Source organism: Rhineura floridana, chromosome 10 (genome assembly GCF_030035675.1).
Source record: "Rhineura floridana isolate rRhiFlo1 chromosome 10, rRhiFlo1.hap2, whole genome shotgun sequence".
In the NCBI taxonomy this organism is placed as follows: Eukaryota; Metazoa; Chordata; class Lepidosauria; order Squamata; family Rhineuridae; genus Rhineura; species Rhineura floridana.
This window is the reverse complement of record NC_084489.1, coordinates 10,854,929-10,873,104: the sequence shown is the minus strand read 5'-3', so window position 1 is coordinate 10,873,104 and position 18,176 is coordinate 10,854,929. Positions and strand designations below refer to the sequence as shown.

Sequence of the window (18,176 nt, the reverse complement as noted above, 5' to 3'; positions counted from 1 at the left end):
AGACGGCCATTCAGCCAAATGGATTCCAGGGCAGCATATTATAGGCATAAATAAAAATAATTCATGCTGAATACAATACAATAAAAAAACAACCTTCATACAAACAGCAAAGCTCTAAAATTACAAAGCAGGCAGAGGCCATGTGAAAGTAAGCTTAAAGTAAGCTACTAGCCAAACACATATTCAAATAAATACCCAAACATCACATTTAAAATTCAGATTTGCATTAGCTTTATGGCATTCAGCATGATACTGAAAACCTGAATCCCATCACTCTAAAATTCCAGTCCTGCTTCTGGTCTGAAGAGGACATTCTCTCTCTTAAATAAAATGATTTCTTACCTGTGTGAATCCATTAAAAGCACTGCTGGGTGCCTGAGCAAAATTGGAAATCAGAACAAAATTATTGTTAGTATTATTTTAATATCATAAAGGAGTAAACAATGTTTTACAAACTCTTGTTTGCACATTACAAAAAAAGCAATTTAAAAAATCAAAAAGATAAAAAGTAGAAGGGAAAGAGTGCAAATTCTGACAAGCAATATGAAGCTATGTTAAATGACTAAAATAAGAGAGAGAAAACAACGACACAATATGTTTTTGGAACAATTGGAGGTGTGGATATCATATTAGAAAACACAAAATTCAAAAATAACAATTTATGGTAAAATCAGATGGTGTGTTCAACAGCCAGTCTCTTTGTGGGCAACCTAGTACGTGGTTGAACTATACCAAATTTGGCATGTTTGTGTAATCATTAAGTTAGCAAAGGAGGGCAGGGAGGAGAACATAAAAAGGACTTTTCATAAAACACAAGGTGATATATATGTATATATGACCTAAGGAACTCTCATTTCTAGACTATGCTACACGCTGGGGTGGGTACCTCTTCTTTATCAGCCTCTATTTCCTGGTACAACAATCCATATCTCCAGTTAGCAATTTCATCTTCAGAAAAATCTGAGCTGTTGGTCTCATTTTCTTTGGGACTAGTTCAGCTCTCGGTGCTAGCATTTCTGGAATTTCCCATTTGGAACAGGACAGGTGGCCTACCTATCTCCTTGTTTGGTCCACAGCTGCTAACATTTGCCTGTTTCCCAGATGATCTTTTCTTTAAAGATATCTCTTGATGCTGACGGCTTGGCATTACACCCACAGCTCTCCAGGAGTTATCTAAACCTTCCAAATCTTGCGTAGACCATTTATCATTAAAATCTGGCCAAGGGGTCTCTATGATTCCATCCATGCAGTGTCGTTTGGGAGGAAAGGGTCAGTTGTCATATCCATTTGTCTGGCTAGAAAATCCCCAGGAATCAATATTAACTGTTGGATCCCAATTGGCCTGCCAGGGATCTATTTTCAATGTTTCAGGGAAACTAATATTACTATTAAGTTCTTCGGCCACGCAAAATGCTTCCCTCTCTACAAATTTATCTTCTACATTACCTAGCCAAGAATTATTGAGGTTTGCATTGGCTCTGATAGCAGACCCAGGCTGCAGAACCATATCCTTTTTAAAGGGTATAAAGGTAACTTGACTTTCACCAGCAACATTATTGTTTTGAGGGATGCTGTGGCTAAGGTCTTCAGTCTTTTTACCAGGCTCTTCTGCACATCGTAACGCATCACCATACATAGGATTTCCAGCCTCAGCAGTTGATTTGTCTTTGACATCTAGGACAGCCAATCCTGCAACATTAGTCATTTCACTTGGCTGAGTGTATTTTGTGGCTGTATTCCCAGCAAAGGATAAGACATCCACACATACTGTTCCATGATCCTGATTATAGGAACTTAAACCATTTTCAGGTTCAAACCCACTATATTCTGCTGATTTTATTCTACCAGTTGTTTCTGGTTGCCCATTATTATCTTCCGAAACCCTGTTAAGTTCTACCTCAGCGCTTTTTAGGGTTTCATGGTCTCTTTTTGCTAAGACCTGAAGATGTTCTATTTCACTGTAGCCTTTATTGTCAAACTCCTCTGTGTAGTCTAGCTCCCTGAGGCTAACACCCCTTTCATACAGAAACCCGCTCCTGTTCCGCCTGCTCCCAGCGTTCTTTTCAGCAGTCTGCTTTTTGGGGAAAACCTTTTTGTTGTTCTGGTTCAGTGACGTGAAATTGAAGACCCATGTTGAAGTGTTGCAGGTTACCCAGAGAACAGTGAGATTCTGTCCACCTCTGGCTTATTGTGTCTTGTGGCATTAGAGGGTTGAGTTGAGGGCAGGATCGTCTTCTACTATGTATTGTTTGTTATCATAATTTATATTGTTACACTGTATTTTATTGTATTGTATTTTGCTGTATTTATTGTATGTACGTCGCCTAGAGTGGCAACTGGCCAGATAGGCGGCACATAAATTAAATTAATTATTATTTTATTATTATTTCTACCTTTTTACATGGCTCCACATTTGCCCATGAAGACTCTTCTGTTTCCCATTTCTTGTCTTCTGTCTTTGCCACATTAAACAGGATTCCATCCAAAAAGCTATCAGTTCTCACTGTAAGCCTTTCAGCCCAAGTATCACTCACTAAAGGCTGGTAAGTCTCTACCAAATCTGTGCCACTGTCTGCAACATGACTAGTATCCAAGTACAGCTCCAGGAAAGTAGTTTGATTTCCATCTATAGAAGCTGTCCAAGATGCACCATCCTCTTGCTCGTCTACTGCTGGCCAAGTAGTAGCAACCCGTGCAACAGATGATTCTGTTGAGGTTTGTTCTGCCTCAGGGAAAGGCAAAGAAACACCGACAGCTCTTTCCTGGCTTTCACTGGCTGCACTACCATCTAGGCCCCAGCTGAGCAAACTTAGATCAGCTTGGGGTTTGTTAACATCTTCTGTTGACCCATCGTTTGGGTTTTCCTCCATGACCAGGTTACACAGGGAATGAGTTTTTGAAGAATCAGGCTTTAGGCAGACAGAAAAGTAAAGAAAGAAAACAAGATGAAAAGATAAAGGTGGTCTTAATGAGCAAACACAAAATTCAGCATTTTACTATGGTAACTTTAGTTTAGAAATGAAACCCAACTAAATTAAGGAATTTAAACCCAGCTTGCAACATCTGTGGAAACAATATACTTTTGGAGACAATAGCTAGCTAGCTAAAGAGTAGCTTTGGCAGGTGAAAATGAGAAGGTCTACTTACCGGCTGCACCAGTTCGTTGCTTGTCTGTATAGAAGAAAACCAAATCAATAAGACAAAGATCAAGATCTGGGGGGCATTATATCTTCCCATTAAAAAACAAACAGTGGCTGCTTGGACAGGAATTTATCATTTTAGTGGCTGATTGAGAATTATCTAATTATATCATGTTGAATCTCCTCTGTCTCAAAAGATACTTTCACACACATCACTCCTGTTAGCAATTTAGAAAGGATTTAGAGCCCCTATTGCTGTTTTAGCATGGCAGTAGATGTTCCTTTCATGTAATCCTGCTAGTCAATACAGTATAACAGTAATCAGAACTACCCAATTCTCCAGTTTGCAAGTGATCAGAATTCTGCTCACCCATAAATCCATCTAATGCAAAAGAGCATCAGCACTGTGTAGCACAGTTGGAGTTTTGAACTTTGATTCAAGACTCCATTCTGTCCTGAAGTTCACTGGGTAACTCAGTCCAGTCTTTATCTGTCAGCCTCACAGCTCTTTTTTTTTTTAGGGTAAGATGGAATAGCTCCAAGTGTGTTGGCATAAGCTGTTTAGAAGGAAAGCAGGATGCAAATATGATAAATGAAAGTATCAATCTAGATTCTGAATAGTGGTCAACATTTAGGTTAACAGCTGTTTTAAGACAATGGTTAGATACGGATCAATCAATCAATAACTGAATTGAAAATTTTAAAACATCCTTTCAAATTAAGACAACATATTATACAGAAAGTGGGGTTGGACCAAGATGAAGAAAGTATGAAAATTGGAGGGAGAAATATCAATAATTTCAGATATGCAGACAATACCATACTACTAGCAGAAACTAGTAATGATTTGAAACAAATGCTGATGAAAGTTAAAGAGGAAAGCGCAAAAGCAGGACTCCAGCTGAATGTCAAGAAGACTAAAGTAATGACAACAGAAGATTTATGTAACTTTAAAGCTGACAATGAGGACACTGAACTTGTCAAGATTATCAATACCTTGGCACAGTCATTAACCAAACTGGAGACAATAGTCAAGAAATCAGAAGAAGAGTAGGACTGTGGAGGGCTGCTATGAGAGAACTAGAAAAGGTCCTCAAATGCAAAGATGTATCACTGAAGGATCATTCAGACTATGGTATTCCCAATCTCTTGTGTGGATGTGAAAGTTGGACAGTGAAAAATGTGGATAAGAGAAAAATCACCCCCTTTGAAATGTGGTGTTGGAGGAGAGCTTTGCGGATACCATGGACCATGAAAAAAACAAATAATTGGGTGTTAGAACAAATTAAACGAGAACTATCATTAGAAGCCAAAATGATGAAACTGAGGTTATCATACTTTGGATACATAATGAGAAGACATGACTCACTAGAAAAGACAATAATGCTGGGGGAAAAAGAAGGGGGTAGAAAAAGAGGAAGGCCAAACAAGAGATGGATTGATTCCATAAAGGAAGCCACAGGCCTGAACGTACAAAATCTGAACATGGTGGTTTATAACAGATGCTATTGGAGAGCCAGTGTTGCATAGTGGTTAGAGTGTTGGACTACGACCTGGGAGATCAGGGTTTGAATCCCTACACAGCCATGAAGCTCACTGGGTGACCTTGGGCCAGTCACTGCCTCTCAGCCTCAGAGGAAGGCAATGGTAACCCCCTCTGAATACCACTAACTGTGAAAACCCTATTCATAGGGTCGCCATAAGTCATAATTGACTTGAAGGCACATAACAACAACAACTGAAACTAAGTCTGCTCTCACCCAAATAACTTGGAGATGTCTAGCTTAGAAGCCTAATTTAGGGCTGGAGACAGAAAATATAATGAAGAGAACTGAAAATAGTTTGAGAGAGTAGTTTGACTTCCCATGGTGCATACCACATTCCCTTCATCCCACTACTGCATCTGGCCAAACAGATTTCCCAATGCTTTGAAACTACACAAAATCCTGTAAAATCTGTTTGTAAGAGGTGAAAGTGGGATGAGACACTATGATCACCTATAGTTTTTTAGCAGCCTCATAGCAGCCACTATACAGTCAGAAGTGCTTTAAATTCATGATCAAACTATATTTATAAATCCATGGCACCACCACGTCTGCATGCACGGCACATGTATGGTATCACCATTTGCCAACCTGTGCTATGGCAAATTTAGAACAGGATTTATTTATTTAAACAGCTGTGTAAGGGTACAACTAATCTATGTGAGGTCAGGGGTATCCCATGTGGAGCCCTCCAGATATTATTGGATTACAATCCCATCATCCCTGGCTATTAGCCATGCTGGCTGGGACTGATGGGAGTGTAAACAGCAGCAGAGGGAGATGACTAGGAGGGAGGCAGCTAGCTGAGATAGGATGAGGTGAGGCTATATTCCATCTGCCTGAGTAGCTGCAGCTGCCCAGGACACTCCCCAAATTAGCAGACCTTGGAGTCATGCTGGGGAAGGAGAGGATATAAGCGAGCCAGCTGGGGATGGCAGGTGTTGCCGCCAGGAGAGGCAACACCAGAGGGGATCACCTCTTTGGGTTGCATCTTAGGGGTACGACGAGGGTGAGAGCTCACCTCCTGCAGGATCAGGGTCCCATTGAGATGGTCTGCCCTCAGAGACTTATGGAACCTGGGGGATTTTTCAGCCGACATGGCTGTCAGCATTCCTGTCAAAGCTCTTGTCTCACTGTGGAATGGTGAGATGCATACAGCCATCAACACGATTGCTCCTAAGGGCCCTCAGCGTAGCAGAGGAGCACACAGGTCACCTTGGTACTCCAGTGACCTGCATGCAATGAAACAGGAGGGTCGGCAGCTGGAGCATAGGTGGCATAACTCTCAGTCCAACCTGACAGAACACAGGTAAGGTTGCACCATCATGTCTACCATGTGGTAGTGGCAGCGATGAAGAAAGCGTACTTCACCACCACCACCACATCCGCAAGTAGCCATCCAGCACAGCTTTTCTAAGTGGGCTTTTGCCATCTGGCCAAGAGTGCATTGCTCTGACACTCTTGGAGGTCTGCTGTAACAACTTTGCAAGGAACTTCAGGGACAAAATCACTCAGATTCAGACAGAGTTGGAATGCACAGTTAGAGCAAGTCCAATGGAGGCTATTCCATCTGTACTGGATCAGTTTTGATTATTGTAGTCTGAGGACACGTATAAGCTGCTTGAAGAACTGCAGCCAACCACCTGCCCCTTTCACCCTTGCCCATCTTGGCTTCTTAGAGCTAGCCATAATGGACTGACTGCGTAGGTACAGGGACTGATTAATGCTTCACTGGTGAAGGGAGAGGTACCATCTGCTTTGAAGGAGATGATGGTGCATCCCCTCCTTAAGAGGACCCTTCTCGACCCAGAAGTATTAATCAACTATTGCCCAGTAGCAAATATTCCCTTTTCAGGCAAGGTACTCGAAAAGGTGGTGCCGGTTCAACTTCAAGGAATCTGATTACTTTGATCCATTTCAGTCTGGCTTCAGGCCTGTCCTTGTCACTAAAACCACCTTGGTCACCCTGGTTGATGACATTTATCAGGACAGAGATGGGGGAACACGACCCTGCTTGTTCTCCTTGATTTCGCAATGTATTTCGATACTGTTGACCGCAGGAGCCTTCTGGAGCATCTCAGGGAGATGGGGTTGGGGGCACAATGCCTAAGTGATTCTGTTCATACCTCCAGAGCTGTTTCCAAAGGGTAGTTATGGGAGGCTACTGTTCGGCACCATGAGAACTGTCCTGTGGTGTTCTGCAGGATTCCATTTTGTCCCCCGTGCTGTTTAAAATGTATATGAAGGCACTGGGAGCTATCATCAGGAAATTTGGAGTGAAGTGTCATTAATAAGCTGATGTCACCCAGCTCTACCCCTCTGTTCCATCTGAATCAGGAAGGCAGTTAAGGTATACCAGTGCCTGGAAGCGGTGATGGGCTGGTTGTGGGCCAATAAACTGAGGCTGAATCCTGAAAAGACAGAGGTGTCATGTGTCCAGAGTTCTCACATCCAGAAAGTGAGGAGATGGCCTGTTCTGGATGGGATTGCACTCCCCTGAATGGAGCAGGTCTGCAGCTTGGGGGTACTCCTGGATCCAACATTGTCACTGGAGGCTCAGGTGGCCTCAGTGGCTAGGAGTGCCTTTTTCCAGCTCCTGATGGTTCACCAGCTTCAACCCCTTTTGGACAGAGATGACTTGACCACAGTACTCCATGCTCTGGTAACTTCCAGATTGGATTATTGCAATGCACTCTACATGGGGCTGCTCTTGAAGTCAACTTGGAAATGTTAACTGGTCCAAAATGCAGCTGTCAGATTACTGGCTGGGGTTCCTTTAGAACTCATATAACACCTACGTTGAAACAGTGCACTGGTTGCCAGTTCGTTTCTGTCCCCAGTTTAAGGCACTCATGTCAGTGTTGAAAGCCCTAAATGACTTAGGTCTCAAACATGTGAAAGACTGCCTCCCTCCCTACAGAACCTCTCGGGTGTTGAGATGAGCAGAGGGGACCCTTTCAGTACTCCCACCACCCTCAGAAGCTCAGGGAGGTGGTGGCCTGGGAGAAATCATTCTCTGTAGCAGCCCCTAAGTTATGGACCTTCCTCTCCACAGAGGTACATCTGGCAACCTCATTGTACTGTTTTCAGCAAATGCTGAAGACATACCTCCTCATCTTGGCCTTTGACACCCAAGATATACATTTTTAGGACCTGCCTTATTTTTTGTGGATTGTGAGTTTAGGTTGTTTTTAACTGTTTCTAGTTATGTATTATAAAACTGTTGTAACTCACCCTGGGACTTGAGAGTGAAGGGCAGGTAAATTTTTTTTAATGATGATGATGATGATGAAATGACATCTGAAGGGCACCATCTTGGCTGTCCCTGACCTAAGGCACATTTATGACATTTTCCTAATGTGAATTCAGAGGAGTCACTCAAGAGATTTCATCAGGATTTTAATAAATTATACACTATAAACTCAGCATTACCTACTGTACAACTTGTGTCAATTTTCCCAACACCACTATCATCTTGAAAGGTGTCTGGCTCTAAATTACCCTATACAAGAAACCAACTGACCATTATACATACCTCCAAGGTAGTAATTGCCATGGTGACCCTATAAACTTTATACAGCCAAAGCCATGCACTACAACTAAATTTGCATGGATCCACATGATCATGATAAAAACACTAGATAAACTAAGATAAATTTTCTTTACTCTGAAATATAATCCTAATACAGTGATTAACCAGATTTCTTTGGGCACGAATCAGCATAATGAACTGGATGGAATACCTCTGGTAATCAGTTACAGTTACCAACTAATGGTTTTACACCAAATTGTAAGAGACTTACAACTAATTCCTGAGAATGAACCTACTCTCAAGCATCCAACTGGAGGAAACCTATGTTTATGTATAGGCAACCCCCTCCCAATTTTAAACAACTACTCAGAGGACAAAATATCCTCACTTGGTTCTGAGCTAGAAATCAAACCTTGCAACAGACCCAGTACCTTTTAATCAACAGCAATCCACCAAACCCAGGATGCTCACACCTGCGTGTCAACTAATGTTGTATACAGTATTAAGTGCCCTCTGGCAATATATACTCGACATATGGCCTGACTTTAAGGAAAAGACTTAATAGACATAGGAAGCCTGTTGGTGAGCATTTTAACTTCCCTTGATGCAGAGTCCCAGACTTCAGACTACAGGGTAGCCATTCTAAAGAAAAACAGTTTGGTGTGTGTATGTGTGTGTGTGAATGGAACATGAGCTTGCAGAACTCATACTAAAATCTGATTGGGTCAATCTGGCTTCAAACAGAGACTACAGGTTTTACATTGCACATATTGCAATTATTTTTCATTTTTGCATACTGTATATTTAATAATACCCATATAATAAATATATCTTTTTATGTGAAAATGGAATGTTCACTTTCTACCAGATTATCCCACCTTCCTTCTATCTATTTCTGTAATTGATGTCATAGTTTTTATCTACAAAAACTCATGCAGAAAACCAAAATTAAACTAGTTAGTCTAAAGTGCTACTTCATTCTACTCATCTTTTTCAAACCACCTTTGATTATATGGGGGGGAAATTACCATCCATCTCCAGCCTTAATCCTGTATCTTGAATAAAAAAATGTTCAGACTGATGTCACTGACACAGATAGACACTGAATACTTTCATACAATAGTCAATGTTGATTAAAAAATTAGCATTTCTAATCGGCAATCTGTTGATTAATGGACATGCTGCACTGACTGTTTCAACCTGCTGAAAATGACCCAGATATAAATCATTAATACTTGCTAGGATCCAAATTCTATTTTCATGCAATGTCATAAGCACATTAAGACTGCAATCCTATACCGAGTTTCCTGGAAGTAAGCTCCATTGAACTCAATGTGACTTACTATTGAATAGGATCGTGCAGTCAAGAGTCTTAACTCAACATACTCAAGGATACATAGATGGGTGGATAGATAAATAGAGCAAGCCACAACATTCTTCTTAATAAGTACTAATACAGATCTGAAGTGTTAATTTCTTCCTCAAATGTCTAATATTTCACAGGGAAGATAGCCCTGTAGTTTCAGCCATCCTCGGTTTGCAAGCAGGTAGCGTTGACCTAAATGGGACTCACTTTGAAGTGCGTATGCTTAGAACTGTGTTCTTGGAAGTATGGAAATTTCACAGTAGTGTGTCATGAAACTAGTGTTAATAGAAAATATCCTCAAACCTCTGAAATACTCAAGTCTGCAAACTTTGTCAGATTATTGTTCTCTTCTCCACAAGATAAGGATCCAGGCAGCGTTTTGACACCATATGTGTCCTCCCCTTCCTCAAAATCACATCATACTGTCCCCGATCCCATCTCCTAGGCTGCTAAATGGCCTTCAGGAAATCTCAAAAGAGAACCACTGGTGATCACGACTCCTTCCCAACTCTTGTCTTTCTGTCCTCCTAACCACCATTTCTGACTGCTCCTGCTTTCCCCTTCTTTTGGAGGCAACCAATTCCCATTCCTTTTGGGCTAGAATATTTTTGCCCTTGAGTCATCTAATGCCTATTTCTTAACTCTGCTAGCTTAATGAGGCCTCGAGACACCCTTGAAGGCTTTCCAGGGGGTCTGTGATGTGACTAGTTTAGGCAAACCTTTCAGAGGGCATTTGTGCTATTCTAAAAATGCTGGTAAAAATGGATTTAATTGCGCTAAGCCTGAGCTGAGACATATTAGAGCACTCAAGCAAATTGAACTGAGCTAAAACCAGTAAAACTGGTTATATGTATTATACCAGCCTATGGCATTTACATTGTTCCTTTAGTTTTTAAAATGTAGTATTTGCACGCCTTTTATAATGAAACAATTTGATAATAATCAATGCTGATGTTTTTATTAAGAATCTGTGAAATAATCAAGTTTTTTAAATCAGTGCTGGAGTCTCTATAAAGAAGGTTCATTCAAAACCATTCAAAGCCAAGACTTAATGCAACCAAGAGAATAATCAGACTGAGTTTCAGACACTTCATTCCGTATCAGCACAAATATGGCTGTAGTAATCACTGCATTTACACAAATGATAAATCAACATAAAACTGCGAAGCTGTGACTGGAGAGACAATTATATCACTTGTATGGAGGAGAAAGTTATTTACATTCCCAAACCGATTCTGGAGAAGTGATTTGTTTTTTAAGGGGGTGGAGTGGAGTAGGGATGCTTTGCCCTCTCTAGTAAATAATCCTACATGGCCTGTCATAATAGACCAATTTTCTCTACACATATTTCATCCTGCTTTATGTAAAGATGATTTCAAAGCTTCTGGCCTTATAAAAATGCAGGCACAGAAAGCCTCTCAGGGCAAGATCCAACATCACATCAGTCGATATAACAGAGTCTCCCTTTCTTCTCTCCCCCCACAGCCCCCTACACCCTCCAATCTGCTCCAGAGGGTCTCTCCAGGCCTCCAGACCAGATTTGGGGGGTGTACAGGGGGGAAGGGAATGTCCTATTTGTGCAAGTGGACATCGGTTGTGTAAGTAGGACACCACACTAGGATGTCACTCGGTCTTTTCCCCAAAACATAACCACATTCTATTCTAACTACACAAAACTGCATTTGCATCCACTCATCCTGTTACTCATTATTTTCTCTCTCTCTGTTGTCTCCCTCTACTGTCAAAATGCAGACTACAGATTCATCCTTTTTTCTTGTGCGATCATGTATAACACCTTGTATACTAATGGTACTACAGAAATAAACAACAAGACAAGGACAGCATGCAAAGATTTTAAAAAAGCCACCTTACCGCCCATAGATCCCAGGGTAGCGTCTGAGAAGAGGGGAAAGAAGGACAGTGTTGAAACCCTCATTTGTACACCCTTTTATGTGCTGTAAAGCATAATTAGATAGTAGAGTGGTTATTCATGTGCTCTGTGGAGTTTGGTTTTGTATTCTCTTATGGGATGGGGCAGTCTAAGATATATTAAAGACCTCTATTTGCTTTGTTCACTGAGCTCAAACCACTAGGACAAAGGATTTCTGATTCTACTTTTAAGACACTATCCTCTGCTAAGTTCAGCTGTTCAAGTCCTACCAAAATAAACAGCAACCTCTCAAGAGCACAACTGTAGGCCTTAGTACCACTTGCCGCATCACATTTTTAGGTGTGCACCAAGATATTGTAAGAGTACACCTAACATGTAATGTGATTATCAAGCGCTTGCTCACATAGACACACCCTAGGAGTTACGATGGGCTGCTGTTGGGTATCATGTTAACGGCAAGGCAGCTTTTGCCTGTGTAATGTGTGTAATGATCCCCCGTTCTAGTATACTGATACTACTCCCCCTTGAAGTACGCCTAGCGCCAACGTTATTATCTTTTCGGCGCCAGGTTAAAACCTACCTCTTCTCCCAGGCATTTTAATCATTTTTAATCATTTTAATCACTTAACATTATAATATCTTCATATTTTACATTTAATATTTGTATTTTTAGTATATTGTATTTTAACATTTAGCATTTTGGTGTGTTTTGAATCTTATATGTTGTTTAAATTGTATATTGATGTTTTATTCTGTTGTGAACCGCCCAGAGAGCTTCGGCTATGGGGCGGTATAGAAATTTAATAAATAAATAAATAAATAAATAAATAAATACAAGGGTTTTCCAAAGGCCAACATCAGGAATTCAACAGGAAACACATTTCCATAGCAAATGATTCAGGGCCAATTTGCAGGACTATCTGGGTATGCTGAGAAGCATCTTAATGTAACATAATAATAGCCTGCTGGACCAGGCCAATGGCCCATCTAGCCCACCATCCTGTTCTCACAGTGGCCAACCAGTTGCCTATAGAAAGCCCTCAAGCAGGACCTGAGTGCCAGAGCACTCTCCCCTCCAGCAACTGGTATTCAGAAGCACTCTGCCTATGGAGGAAGAGAATAGCTATCATGGCTAGAAGCCATTGATAACCTTATTCTCCATGAATTTGTCTAATCCAAATTGGTGGCCATCACTGCCTCTTGAAACTATGGAGTGAATTCCATTGTTTAACTGTGTGCTCTGTGAAGAAGTACTTTCTTTTTTCTGTCCTGAATCTTCCAACATCCAGCTTCATTGTATGTCCACGAGTTCTAGTGTTATGAGGGAGAAAAACTTTTCTCTATCCACTTTCTCCATGCCATGCATGATTTTGTACACTTCTATCATGTCATCGCTTACTCGCCTTTTCTTTAAATTAAAAATGCTGCAACTTTTCCTCACAGGGGAGTCGCTCCATCCTCTTGATCATTTTGGTTGCCCTTTTCCAATCCTCTCCCAGCTCTACAGTATCCTTTTTAAGGTAAGACAACCAGAACTGTACACAGTATTCCAAATGTGGTTCCACCATAGATTTCTGTAACTGCATTATGATATCAGCAGTTTTATCATAATGCCATTATACAAATCTGTGGTGCAGCCGCATTTGGAATGCTGTAACAGTTCTGGTCGCCTTACATTGTAGAGCTAGAAAAAGTTCCGAATCACAGTGGGTGCTTTCCATGCTACAAAGGAAAAGCAAAGATTGCAATCTATCACACACTTCATATACCAAAAATCAATTTGCGCACACAACTGTATTATCAGATGGTGGCTTCTCATTGTGGTTTGTTGTAAATTATCTGAAGCTGGTGGTGTAATGTGAAAAGAGGGCCTTTGTGACTGTGTACAAATGATGGAACTCGCTACCTCGGGATACTTGCTGGGTCTCCTTCACTCTCTTAGTTTTCCACAATCTACTGAAGATGTTTCCATTCCAGCAAGCATTTGACCTGCTGCGTGTTGCTTTTTTAGTGCACCAATCTCTTATTTTAATTGTCTTTGTTTAATGTTGGAATGGCAACATATATCTTTTCTCAAACAAACACTTTTATGGTTATTTAGAGTGTGTAGAATCTATTATCCAGTATTAGCTATCCAGTATAAACATAAGATTGACATGCTGGACAGACAACGCTAGTCAGACTAGATGGATTCTAGGGTTCATCTAATCCTGTTTCCAGAGGAAGCTAGCTAGATGCCTCTGGATGTTCACAGACAGGGAATGAAGGTGACGGCGTTTCCTGTTTGTTACAGCCCCTGTACAAGGAGGCTCCATTCAGCTCCTATGGCTAATAACTGTTGATAAAGACTTGGTCTCCATAATAATCCTTCAATAACCCCTTTTCAAAGCCATCTCCATGTGCAGAAACGAAATCTTTAAAAATATCTGTGCCAATCCTATGTACTTTATAAGATGAAAATGTGCTTGAAAAATATGGGACACTCAGTTGTCAAACACTTTAATAAATGCCTGTCTAATAACTTCTATAAACGTCTGTATCAATCTGGTCTAATCATAGGCAAGATTATTATAGGAGCTGGAAAATCATCATTGCAGTTTACCTCAAACTGTTTGTCAAGACTACAGGCCTATATTGGAAAACAGGAGAATCTATTTTTGTCAGGAGAAAAAAAAAAGGGGGAGGGGTGAAATACCAAACAGGATATGGCAAAAAAAGGAGAATTCCATCTCAGGAATATGAAGTGGTGATATTGTGAAGCTGTTTAAATACAAAAGATTAATGCAGTAAACCAATTTGCTCATTTTATCATCAAGAATAATGTAGACCTATTCACCTGGACAGATAAACAGACTCTCATTTCATTTCTGCTTCATTATGATCCACTCACTACAGACGTCCTAATAGCAGAACCTTCACAATAGCTATGACAAAATGATGTTGTAGTGAAGTAGAATCAGCAAGATCTGCAAATATATTTGCAGTATGTTGGGACTACCTTTAGAGTCCATTCTAAGACCCAGTTGATACACTGTGCAGAGCAGCATGACTGCTACTATTTCACTGTTGCTCCCATGCTTTATTCAGCATCATCTGCAACTTCTGCCCATAAGGTTGGGACAGATTGCATGGACACATATTATAGTAGAGACGCTTGCCCTAACAAAGGAGACAGAAGTCAGGTGTGTGGTCGGAGAGTACAGAAGACTGCTTCCCCATGTGGTTAGAAGTTACTACATGGTTCCAGGACATCTGAATTCAGGCCATCCTTAATTTAGCACTCTAGTCCTTAATTTAACTATCCTGATAAGGAAACTTTTATAAAATCTATACGCTAAACTCCATCTGCAGAGTTCATATAATATGTTATATATGTATTAGAAAAACCATCAGTAAAGCTAGCTTAGGAAGCTTAAAACTTAGATAGATTACAGAGTTATGCAACATTTTCAGAAAAGGGTAGTCCTGGCACCACGCTGGCATCCAAGCCATTTATTTTACCTGCTTCTCCTGATCAAGTCTAATTCGTGTTAATCACCCACTTCTCCATTATGTTGCCCACTTCATTACTGAGACATGTGGCTATTGTTAATCTCTAAGGGAAGCTGAATTGAACATATTTGCAAACTTTTGTTTACCCTGCATAATTTGCTCCCTGTTTTAAAGCGTGATTCATTTTAGTTTTGCAAGTCATGGTTAGTTGTGAGCAAAGTGCTATGTAAAATACAGAAGCCCCATATCCAATCACTATAAATCTTAGGCTGTCTGGCTCCTGGGATTTCAGGAGATATTGCCCATGCATGTTCAAGCATCTGTTTGTACTCATAAGGAACAGAAACTTGCTTTAAGAAAAGAAGAAGTAACCCTGAGTTCCCTGAATTCTACACTTTTTTTTGTGCTTCCTGGCAATTGTGGCACATACACAGTACTGATTATGGGGTACATGGCTTCATAACAGCACATATTCAAAAAATACTTCACACAAAAATCATACCTGAGACATTGGTGAATGGGTTACCACGGTGGATGCAGCATCAGGTTTAAACGGATCAAAGTCCAAGTCTAACAAAGACTCTTCTTTTGTTGCTTCAGAAACTTCATTCTGTTAGGGGGAAAAAACCATCTCGAATTATAACCTCTTTAAAATTATTCTTTATTACCTCCACCCTGTTACCGGCAAGACAAAGCCAGCCCACTTCTTATGAATGCACAGGGTCGAGGGTTCTTGCTTTCTCTCTTCACCTGTATCTGCCGAGAATAGTTCACCTAAGATCACAGATTATCAGCAGCAGTCATCAGAAGGTAGGTGAATGATAGAGGAGACCTCACTCAAAGATTCTTGAGTCCTGGGAGGTACCAGAAATTTCTGTTTGGGAGTTAGACTTTAGACAGCAGAATGTTCTTTATAAGCTGTTTATTCATATATTACACGCTACAACTAATAAAATGCATTCTATGTGGTTTTAGCCAGCATAGCAGAAACAGAAAACAAAAATACATACCAGAAAGACAGACATTGCTAGATATCCGTTTGACATCAAAGTATAAGACTTTGAAGGCACGTCTTGGTTAAAATAGGTTAGAATAGATGGAAGACTGAGTTAACATCTAAGTCCTGTTACAGAGCCAAAGGTACAAAATACATGGAAATATACATGTCATAATGGTCTTCCGGGAAGTGGTGCTGGCTGGTGGTTGTCTCTGAGGGAGCTCTGCCTCAGAGGAAGCTTTTTCCAGGTTAAAAGCCAGCCAAGAGGAATCTTGGACTGGCTCAAATGTTCTCCAAGGTATAGGAGAACCGATCAGATCTCCCACAAGACTTCGTTGAGCTGTCGGCGGCTGGAATTGATCAGGAAATTCCTGAGATAAGAAGGCAAGCCGATCGGCTGAAGACGGAGTCTGGACTTCCACGCAAGCTGCACTGGGATAAAGCGAAGCGTTTTTTCTTTTTAAAAAAAAAACGTTCTTAACCAGCGAGCCCACTTCTACCTAAATCTTATCATTCGGCTTAAATTACTGCAATAAAAGGGATTTGTTTATGAATCAGCAACTGAGAAACCTGGGTGAGTCATACCTTTTCTCTTTCAAATATAATTAAGGAAGAAAGAAAATATAAACAACTTATATACTTCTTTTACGACAAAAAGCTGGCTTGAATTTGGAGTTATAAAGTTTAAAAACGGATGAGAGGCAATTATTATATTTTGGACTAATTTTCTCTTTGGACTATTTCTTTTTGGATAAATCCGCTGCTCGTATATGCAAATAACTGTTTAGTCTTGGCAACCAGAATTGTTTTGCATTCTTGGATACAGATAAGAACTGCTGGCTGGATTTCAATAATAGGCCTGGAATATTAACTCTTTTTTCGGTGGAGAGAAAAAAGAAAAGAAATAGATTGCCTCTAGGTTCTGAAATAGTGATTAATATTAGAAATTAAAGGCTTATTTTTGAAAATGGCAACTAAAAAAACAACTAAGGGGCGAAGAGGTTCTATTGATACACAGGAAGAGGATATGCCCTCAGAAATGTTTCAAAAAATAATGGAAGGGATCAATGCTATAAAACAGGAGATGAAACAGGAAATGAATGAAATGAAAACTGAATTGACAGATATAAGAGACTATATTAAAACACAAGTGGATGAGATTAAAGGGACAATTGGGCAAATAAAGGAGGATGCAAAAAATACTAAAGAAAAGGTACAAACCTTGGAGAATAGAACAGATATATTAAATCTGGAATTAGAAAAAAATTTGGACTATGGGGCTGTGACTGAAATGAGAAGTAAAGAGCATTGTTTGAGATTCCGTGCAATCCCTGAGGAAACAGGTGAAGACATCAGAGATAAAATTGTTAATGCTTTAGTAAAATTTCTGGATTTGAATGAAGATCGGATGGAATTTGAAATAGACAAAGTTTATAGAATTAATTCCAGATATGCAACAATGAAAAAAATTCCAAGAGATGTGCTTGTTCATTTTGTAAAGAAAACGACCAGAGATATGGTATTACAGCAACATTTTAAATATACCTTTAAAATTGATGGTAAGGAAATACTGGTGTTGAAAGAAATCCCTATTAGACTTTTACGTAAGAGAAAAGAATATGCTTTCCTTACAGAAAAACTTAAGCAATGCAAAATTCAATTTAGGTGGGATGTTCCAGAAGGAGTGATTTTTACATTCAGACAACAGAAATATAGATTGAATACTGTTCAAAAAGCAAGGGACTTCCTGAGAAAAGCTTCAAAAGATATGGAAGAAGATAAACTCAAAGATATGGATATAGTTCCTGGGAAACAAAGTCAACAAGGATATGCAGAGGAGGGGAAGGAAGATGATGGATCAAAAGGAGCACCAGGCACATTTTAAAATACATGCTTAATGATGGATTACAAATACCTAACTTGGAATATAAATGGAGCTAATACGGCACAAAAGAGAAAGAAAGTGTTTCATTACTTGAAAAAATTAAAATTGGATATAATTTGTTTACAGGAAACTCATATTCAGAAGAAAGACTCCAAATATTTGATTTGTAAAAATTTGGGTGAAGAATTTATTTCAGCTGGACCAAAAAAAAAAAATGGAGTTGTTCTTTATATTAATCCACAATTGCTTCCTAAATTGGTATTACTGGATGATAGTGGTAGATTTGTGGGGGTTGAAATTACTTTACAAGGTACAAACATTTTGATAGT

General features: G+C 39.9%; 1 protein-coding gene across 1 annotated transcript in view; it reads right to left on the bottom strand.

The window, feature by feature from the left end:
* Positions 1–18,176, bottom strand: part of AMPH (amphiphysin) — a 199,302-nt gene that overhangs the window by 20,941 nt on the left and 160,185 nt on the right. Inside the window, exons 15-17 of the mRNA XM_061585728.1 lie at positions 15,468–15,575; positions 3,148–3,171; positions 343–375 (exon numbers count right to left, since the gene is read on the bottom strand). Of these exons, the coding sequence (XP_061441712.1) occupies positions 343–375; positions 3,148–3,171; positions 15,468–15,575 (165 nt within the window). The remainder of the gene's footprint in view (positions 1–342; positions 376–3,147; positions 3,172–15,467; positions 15,576–18,176) is intronic.